Source organism: Euphorbia lathyris, chromosome 7 (genome assembly GCF_963576675.1).
Source record: "Euphorbia lathyris chromosome 7, ddEupLath1.1, whole genome shotgun sequence".
Classification (NCBI taxonomy): Eukaryota; Viridiplantae; Streptophyta; class Magnoliopsida; order Malpighiales; family Euphorbiaceae; genus Euphorbia; species Euphorbia lathyris.
The window spans coordinates 31,901,212-31,911,419 of record NC_088916.1 but is presented as its reverse complement, the minus strand read 5'-3'; the positions used below and the strand labels follow the sequence as shown (position 1 = coordinate 31,911,419).

The following is a 10,208-nucleotide window of genomic DNA, read 5'->3' as shown; positions in this document are numbered from 1 at the left end:
TAAATTATTAGGATACTCTGAGTTGCTCGGTATTTAGCACTCAGAGGTAGATAGTGTTGAGTATAGGATATAGAGGACGATACTCTGTATACTCGCTGACTATTATAAGGGGTTTGTGCTCTACCCAAAAGAGCTCAGTAGTGGATTAAAGCTCGGAAGGATTCCGGGGACTAGATGTAGGCAGGAGGCCGAACCAGGATAAAACTGCTGAGTAACCTTTTCTATCCTTTAACTCCTTTATCTGCTTGCTTTTTATTTTGTCTAGTAAACACCTAATTGAATGAATACTAAGTTGTGTGAATTGGTGCTGAGCTCAGGAATAGACTCCGAAGTGTTATTTCCTGACTCAATGTTAGAAGCAGCTTTAGTCATTGGTTAATTAAAGCTGCATCTGACCTTACTCAATATCACTGTGCTAAGAATTAAGTGAAAAAACTTAGTCATAACTGAGACAAGTCAACCTATTAAAGCAAAATTTTAAATAGTTCCTTTAACCCCTCCCCCCCCCCCCCCCCCTCTTCCCCCTTTAGGAACTTATTCTTGTAACACAAGGGACCAACAATAATGAGGCTTATCGAGGATTGAATGACTACTAAAGATGATGTCATTTCAAGGCTATAAAGTGTGACTTCCCACCTACTCTAGAAGATAATGTAGCACGCGTATCACATCACCTTTTTCTTTTATAGTTGTTTTTAGGCAAGTCAAAGGTCGATACCGGTAGGAGACTATTGATGCCAACACTCTTTGGAAACAATGAATGTTTCTACAAATGTCCACCTAGATCAAATCTCCTAACACATATGTCCTACACCCCGTGGAAATTACAGACATGGGTCATAATGAGGTCTATCGAGGATTGAATGACTAGTAAAAATGATGTCATTTCAAGGCTATAAAGTGTGACTTCCCACCTACTCTAGAAGATAATGTATCACGCCCATCACATCACCTTTTTCATTATTCTAAACAGAGCATCCAGAAGATTGGGTATCTACGGAATGTCAACTCGTTCCTTAAATAATGGGGCTCTATAAAAGCTCTTGAAAATTTAAGCTCTAAAGAGCTTCCAAAGTCATGGGGGCATCTGATATCATACAAACATATCAGTGCACATGTGTCCTCATATTAAGTTATCATAGACGTTGGATCAAGGGGAACCGTTGGATTAAACTAAACAAGAATAAACATCACTTAAGAATGTGGGCCAATGACTCGTTGAATTCTTTTTAGATCAGGACCCTTTAACCTTGCCTAAAATCAATGAATCACCAATTCATGTATATTGTTAACTACCTAAAATATATCCAGCACCGTGAAAACACTTGTTCTTCGTAAGGAGGGGTTTAAACACTATTTGACGGTTTTATCCTCAGGTTCCCTATAAATATAATAGATTTCCATAATTAAGGTACATACACGCTGACTTAATGCAATGACTTTCAATTACTTAGTACTTTGTCTTATACTATTCTAACTTTAGCATTAGAGTTGATCGTTTGTCAATGGTTTTGCACTAATCATTTTTCTATCTTATCTCAAGTTACGGAAAACCTTCCTCGGGCGACATAGTACTTCCATACCTATCATCTCATAATATGTATAATTATAAATGATTGAATATTAAATGCATTACATTAAAAAGTACTAGTATAATTAATAAAAAAACCAAGAAATAGATGATGCCTTAAAAAAATCATAGACCGAGATCAATATAAAGTTTATAATATGAAATTTTTTTATCATGAGATCTCCGATCATTCGATTTTGGTGTATTAAGTTTATGATTTTTTATTTGAAAACATTAAATCTCTAATCTTTTATTTTTTTTTAGTACATTAAGCTATTAAATTAGTTAGATATGAGCATTTAACTCATTCTATTTGTGAATCTATGGAAATTCACATAGAAATTCACTTTTAAAAAAATATCTACAACTATATCAGGTCATAATTTTGAATTATATAAAACCAATAAAATCATTATTTTTAATATATTTTAAGAATTATAGTTTATAAATTAGGGATCTATAATCTATTGGAGTTTATGATTTATGAATTAGAATTTAGAATTTTTAATTTAGATTGTAAAATCATACTTTATTTGTTATATATAGAAAATAATGACATTTTCACAATTAAATTTGATAATCTGATTTAGTTTTAGTTATAATATTCATTAAAAACCCTTGTTTCTATTTATATGTGAAATTATATTTTTTACAATTGTAAATAAAAAAATTTATAATTTCTATACAACCCCATTATATAAAAATGATATTTTGTTGTTATCAAAATGCTTAAGATGATGATAATAAAATATGAAAAGTTGAATACAATGATTAGTGGGCTTAGTTCCTTTTCCTTTATAGTACATGTTCAAACATTGATAACACCACGAAACCGGCCATTTCTTACTAATATTAATATATTATATATACTACTACTCGCTTTACTATAATATTTATTTTACTAAAATGAAATGAAATGAAACAGCCTTTTTCTTTCCTTTGACTTGTTCTTTTTCATTATATCATCTTCTTCCTTCCCCCTTTATAATCAACTCTTTTTTTTCATATCTAAAACAAAAATATGCTTTTATTGTCTTCTTCTTCTACTTCTTCTTCTTCAGCTGGCCCTGTCTTCCATCTGGCTAATTACATGGATTCAACTGATTTTCCGGTCAGCAGATCTCCAAGAAAAGAACTTCAAGGTCCAAGACCACCTGCTCTCAAAGTCCGCAAAGATTCACACAAGATCAAGAAACCTCCAATGGTTCCTCAACCATCACAACAACCACTCAATCACCACCACCAAACGCAGGCCCGTCCCCCGGTCATTATCTACACTGTTTCCCCTAAAGTCATCCACACAAATCCCACCGATTTCATGAATCTAGTTCAACGCTTAACGGGGTCATCTTCTTCCTCACTTTCAGCTTCTACTGCCAATCCCTTCACCGACGACGGCGGTGCAATCTCTCCGGCGGCCAGGTATGCCACAATTGAGAAAGCCAAGTCTCCCAAGGATAAGATGATGCCACATCAGCAGATAATCGGAGATATGGGGAATTTATTAGGAGGATTTGAAATGAGTAATCAAGTAATGGAAAGATCAGCTAATTTATTTCCTGGAATATTATCGCCGGGGCCGGGTTCACTACCTCCGATATCACCGAATTTCTTCTCTCCGCCGTCTGATCCGAATATGCTTAGCTTTCTACACGATTTGAGCCCTGTTGTTCATAGGAATTTTATGGAAGGCAATTTCATGCCTAGTCCTTCTACTTTTGTTTCACCTCGTTTTACTTCTCCCACACCTTCTGTTGACCTTTTCAATAATTTCAATAATTTTTTTGACTTTTAGTTTTTACTTTTATTTTCTGATTAATACATAAATTTTAGGTAGGGAGGATAAATTAGGGTTTGTTTATTATAGTTTGGGTATTTGATGAAGGAGAGATGGTGGAAATTTAATATGATTTGGTAGGTTAGATAGCAAGTTGGAGAGTTTGTGAATAATGGCATATCTCATGTTTCTTATTTAAATTTGGTGGGTCATTTGATACCTCAGTTTTGCTGTATATTATCTTTTAATACTTTTCTCTTTTTCTTTTTAAAAATTGCTTATATCATTCTTTTGTCATTTATCATATGGCATATGTAATTGAAACCAATAACAAATTTGCTTGATTTTTTCTGTCCATGATGCAGGCTTTGGTAGCTAATTAATTAAATTGTTGTTTGATACCTACTATTTACACTTATATCTATCATACATCTTTTCCCCCAATATTATTGAAGTCCATTAAAAAGGCATAACCACCCATCAATACAGGACCAAATTGGCTTGAAGCCATTCAAAACAAACATAATCACCTAAGAGAATTTTCTTAGCTACGTGATCAGCTGCCAAATTACAATTTCTTTTAACAAACAAAAAAAACAGATAACATTAGAAGAGGAAGATAATTGAAGGATGTATCCCAAAATAGTTAAGATATATAGCACAAGATGTTTAGTAACAACGATCGATAGAGATGTTACTAAGCTTAATAGAATTGTCATCCAAGATAACACTGATAAACTCATAATCGGAGCAGCATTTGATAGCTTCTCGCATTGTAAGAGCCTCTATCATGGGCAATGAATACCCTCAAAATGGTACGCTCTACACATAAGAACAGAGTAAAGGTAATCTCTCACTCCTTCTGTTAGATGCATGAGTTCTACCATCAATGTTGATCTTCACCCATTCTATAGAAGGTCTAAACTAAGAACAATTTGTGAAATGTTGAAGCCCTCTTGCATCGCAACAACCGTCGCATAGGAGTTAAAACCTTGAGAATACACATGGTCGAACCATTCAGTAGCTTGGGAGGTAGCTTTATCAACAAATTTCGTCGTCTTGCAAACTTTCAAGTTGAAAATGAAGTCATTCATTCCTTTCCAAATATGCCAAAGAAAAAAGCAGATTTTGGAAAGAGAATCTTGCCCAAATAACTGAACCAAATTGCCCCCAAATCATTGAAATATTGCTATTGTTGAACTCTAGGGCCGAAGAGAGAAAGGCGAAGCAAACCAAATCTTGTTCGCTCTATCGCATGGGAAGAAAATGTGAACATATATTCTTCAATTCCAGGACAAGTAGCGCATGCAGCAACTGATAGGGACGTTTTGTCCCTATCTTTTTAGCGTGATTTACGATTTATTTTGAGCTAATAATTAAGTTAATTACAAAAATAAATGTGTTTTCGAATAAATAATGAAATAATAGTAAAAGTAGTGTTTTTAATAAATTTTCTCTTTTCTTTGATTAATTTCAGAAAAATAAAGCATCAAGTAATCTCGGTATTTGCAGTCGTATTTTGTAGGTTTGGGATAAACACACGGGACACAAAGAACAAAGGAAGAATTGGAATTTCGGCCTTTGCCACACGGAGCGTACAACCCAGTATGCGGAGCGTGCCACGTCACTACAAGAGTTCCCACTAATTCACGGCAGTCAACCTTACCGTTTTCACAAGGTCAACAAAATCCACGCGGAGCGTAACCTAGAGTACGTGGAGCGTGAAAGATGTGAAACAGTTGACAAAGTTCCAGTACCTCAACCACGCAGAGCGTACTATGGTCTATGCGGAGCGTGGCTTAGTCAACGCCCTTGGGACCAGTCTATGCGTATGAGAAATCTGCAACGAAATGGGGAAATGCTAGACACGCGGAGCATGGGCTCAAACATGCAGAGCGTGCCATGTGAAATCAACAGCTTCAATGTGAAATCTTCCAAAAGACTTATGTATTTACGATTTTACCCCCGAGCTTGATGTGTATAAATAAGAGTGTTTAGCACTCATTTTTTATATTCAGATTTTGTATACTAAAACTCTACCACCTTGAGAGCTTGTACATTTATTCTGTTACTCCGTCGAAGTCCCGTTCCATCCTCTTCCACCAAGCTCGAGAGTTCCACCTCCAAATCCTACGAGACGGCTTTGAGTCCGGTTAGCTAGTTCCAATGGCCGATTCTTCTTCCCTTTCTACTTGCTAATTAGCTTGCACTCTTCCTATGTACTAGGATTGGTTGTATTTCGCATTTACGCGTTCCACATTGATAATATATAATTTGCAATTTCAGTTTCTCTATACGTGTTGACATTTATTGCTTGTTTTGATATTCATAATTGACTATTGTGTAGGGGGATACGAACTCCGAAATATTTTGGGAATCATATAGGTGTTGCCTTACCGGAGTTGACAAATCGAAAACCGTAGGAATTGACAAGCCACGGAACTTACGGGCCCTAGTTTCTGATCCCTCGCATTAGACACGCCTTTAGGAGGAACCACATAATCTAAGCACTTCACGGGTCGATCGGTCTACACGTAGTCGTCTTTACAAAAGTAAATTGTCATTCGTATATGTTCTGAATTATTATTTATTATATATTGTAACTTATCGTCACCCGTATCACTTCCTTAGAGTTTGAGCTATACAAATCTGTCTCACCATAGTTTAGGAGTAGTTTGTAGGTGTCACCCAAACCAAACTGAAGTATCTATCGCTTAGATAATGAATAGAACTGAGTAGTTTAATACTTGTGGTTATAAATCCCGCGAATTCGATACATGGACTTAAACCAAATTTATAACTTGATACAACGGGGTACACTTGCCCCTACGTAGCGTCTAGTAGAGTTAAAGCACGTAGAAAGATCATAACCGTAACACACACACAATAGTTTACCGACCTACTAGAGATTCTCCCATCAGCAACTAGAGAAACTCCCTTCTTAGTAGATTTTCATTAGTCGGGAGTGATAAGAAACAATAGTATTGTAAATACAAGTATAGTCTAAATAGGATAGTTAACCTAATTAGAGATATAGTCTGAATAGAATACCTCTTTTCCTGGAAATCAAGGGTTCGATCAAACCCTAATACACATGTACATATATATACGACTTTGTCAATAATAATATACTTATGATTGTTATCAATTATAGTCTGATATGGTATCAGAGCTCTGCTAGGGTTTTAACACCGTTTTTCTATGGCAACCTCGGATAGCAACTCGTCATCATCTTCTTCCTCATCTAGTGTATTTGGTTCATCCTCTTCTTTTTCTCTCAGCAACAACCCGCTTCGTTCAAGTGGTTCTTTGTCTCACAATTTATCGTTAAAGTTAACTTCAACCAATTTTCTGCTATTACGCATGCAAGTAGAACCGGTTGCTAAAGCCAGTAAAATTTATAGTCATCTTGATGCTGCAATCCTAACTCTATCGGAGGACATTGATGGGTTCTTGGATTGGGAAACTCTTGATCTCCAATTATTGTCGTTTATGTTCGCTTCTATCTCTGAGACCATGTTTCCGCAATTAATTGGATATGGAATGGCTAAGGAAGCATGGACATGACTTCATTAGGTTTTTTTATCAGCTCTTGCCCATAAATTCGGAACCTTCGTCAACAATAGCTTGCTCTCAAACGGGATAATGAGACTATAACTGTCTATATGTATCATGCAAAAGCTGTCTTTGATCAGTTAGCAGCCCTTTAAAGTCCCATGGCAGAAGAGGATTTTACCGACTATATCTTGGTGGGTCTGGGAACAGTATATCGCGGTTTTACACAAGCTTTGGAAGCTCAACAATGAGAAATTAATTTTAATAATCTGTTCAGATTGCTCTTGAATGAAGAAGTCCAATTGGCTCATGATTCCCCTCCAACTGAAGCTGTCATTCCCTTAATAGCTAACTTTATGGCTCGGGGGCTTTAATTCGAATCGTGGTAGGGGTCGGGGATGATCTCGTGGAGGTCAATTTCAGTACTATCAATAGCCTCGGTAAAAAAAAATTATCAGAATCAGCAGCCCCCTAGATTCTCGACTTCGATGGTGGACTGGAACTTTGGCACAATCACTCAAGCTAATAGTTATGATCTTTCTACTACAATCTATTATAATTGCAAAGGGAGATGCCACATTGCCAAAACTTGTTCATCCCAACAAATTTTCCAAAGAAAATCTGCAACAAACCCAACCCACCTCTCACTTGGCATCCACCACACCCTCACCTCATTCTCAGTGGATCATGGACATCGGCGCTACGCATCTTCTAACCTTAGACTTGGATAATCTCCATCTGTATTTTGAATATTAGTGTCCAGAATAAGTCACTATTGGTAATGGTTCTAACTTCCTATTCATAGTGTTGGCTCGTTTGATTGTACACTAAATGGTAAACAGCTTCAGTTTAAGGATGTTTTATTTGTTCCTTCGGCATCTAAAAATCTTATTTCTGTTCATTCTCTAACCGTATTTCTGTTGAGTATTATTGGTGATTTCTTTGTGATTAAGGATTTGGAAATGAAGGCCACACTCCTCAAAGGTCGGAGTAAGGATGGACTCATCTGCCTATCAAGTCGACTGTTCCAGTTTCTATTATTTTTGCTACTTTGTCAACTTGGCACGAGCATTTAGGTCATGCTTCTTTACCAGACGTTAGAAAACTAGTTGCTTCTAATGTTATCGTTTCTTCGAATAATAAATCATAAACTCTTTGTGAAGATTGCTGCTTGAGTAAAATGCATAAACTTCCATTTGTTTAATCTAGGTTTTGTGCAACTGCTCCTTTACAGCTAGTTTGTTCCGATGTTTGGGGACCAGCTAAGATCCCCTCACATGATGGATATTTGTATTATGTTTTATTTTTCGATCATTGCATAAAGTATTCTTGGATATATTTTCTTAAGCAAAAATCTGAGGTTTATGACACTTTCATTCGATTTCGAACTGCGGTTGAAAAGTTTTTTAACTTATCTATTAAATCCTTTCAATCGGATTGGGGTGGGGAATTTAGAGCCTTAACTAGATATCTGTCTGATAATGGAATTGTCTAACGATCATCGTGGCCTATACCCTTGAACATAATGGTTGTGCTGAGAGAAAGCAGCGTCATATTGTTGAAATGTGTTTAGCAATGTTAAATCATGCGCGCTTACCTGCTACTTTTTGGTCCTATGCTTTTGACACATCCGTTTATATTATAAATAATCTGCCTGCATCTACTCTAAATTTTGATATTCTATATAATGTGTTGTTTGGTTCTATGCCTGATTATTCTCAGCTTCGTGTTTTTTGATGTCTTTGTTACACATGGTTACGTCCATAAGACCCCGAGCTTGAGTTTGCTCAACAACCCAAAGGCCCCCAGTACTGCCGGCTGAATTATAATATTAGGGAGGGGCAACCGATTTTAATAACTTGCTTATTTACTTAACTTTTAATTAGTGAGGGATTTTATATTTAAAGTCTCATAATCTAACCTAGTCTTGATTTGCATTAGCATACATCAGACACATACAATTTACATTGGTAGTTATGGACATATTATCTAAATTATTCCGTTGAGCCAGAAACGGAATAAAAAAGGTCAAACCTAGGAAAATACTAACTATTACATATTTCTCTTTAGGTCCTCCATCTTCTCCATGGTGCCTTGAAATTACATCAATATTAATTTCTATACTACTAAAGAATACTGCAACTAATTTGAAGGGAATTAGATGAGAAGAGAAATTACAATAGAGAGTAGATAAGGCAGGACACGCAGGTCCTATTTTTCAAAAAAATACCAAAAGACTAAATAGAGGGTCCAAATATGTCCATAACTCCAAACATGCAAAGACCCAATTAAATAAATTTAATTGGTTGATTACATAAACTATTTATGTAATATTTTAGTTAATCAAATTAACCCTTAAATTAATTTTATTATCAATTTAGTCCTTTACTTAACTTTTCTATCAAATTAACCTTTAATTAAATTTTGTATCATTTATATTTTATTCTAATTAAAATATATCAAACATAGACTTAATTAGACTTTCAAAATATAACTATACGAAATATTAATTATTTGTGTTCAATTATTTTACCAAAATTATTTACCGTGTTTAATTCAACCGTATCACATACAAATAATTAAACTTTGTAAAATCAATTCCAGAACACAAAACTTTTAAGACGAGAGATTATACATCATTGTGTTTAATCATTTTACCAAAACCATTTAACGTGATTAACTAATATATCAAGTATATTTATTAAGCACAAAACGGTTTGCAAAATCAAATTAAAACACATACCATTACCACATCCTTTTATTAATTATAACAATTAATAAATTTATATGGGCCGATTCGTTGTTCCTAAATTTTAATTTTGTATCAATGAAATAGTTTATCTAATTAACCATATCAAAACATCTTAATTAGACAACTGAATTCAATCTATACAATTTACAATAGACAACGATTAAATCATGTGGATCAATTAATTTATATATTAATTTTAATTTTCTGAAAAACAAGTATTTGGAAAAAACAAAAACTCAAAGTTACACGTGATGGGGACGAAAACCGGATTCGTCCCTTGTCTCGGATCATACGCTGGGCGGCGTTGCTGCCAAAGGACAGCAACTGCCGCCCAAAACACCAACTCTTTAAAAGAGTTGGTGCGCCCCCAACTCCAACACTTTTAAAAGAGTTGGGGTTGGACACAGTAGCAAATTAAATTGCTACTGTGTCCGAATATAACTTAGTTATATTCCTTTTTTTTTATTTGTTTTAATTAAATCAAAACTTTTATCAATTAAAACTTAATTTTACTTTCTGTTTAAAAACAAAACTTTCGATTTTATTTTATATAT

General features: G+C 35.0%; 1 protein-coding gene across 1 annotated transcript; it reads left to right on the top strand.

Annotated features, from left to right (window-relative positions):
• Nucleotides 1-2,503: 2,503 nt before the first annotated feature.
• Nucleotides 2,504-3,691, top strand: LOC136234785 (protein MKS1). Its single transcript, XM_066024259.1, has one exon. It carries the CDS (start codon nt 2,592-2,594, stop codon nt 3,363-3,365), a length of 774 nt encoding a protein of 257 aa, XP_065880331.1. The 5' UTR covers nt 2,504-2,591; the 3' UTR covers nt 3,366-3,691.
• Nucleotides 3,692-10,208: the final 6,517 nt, after the last annotated feature.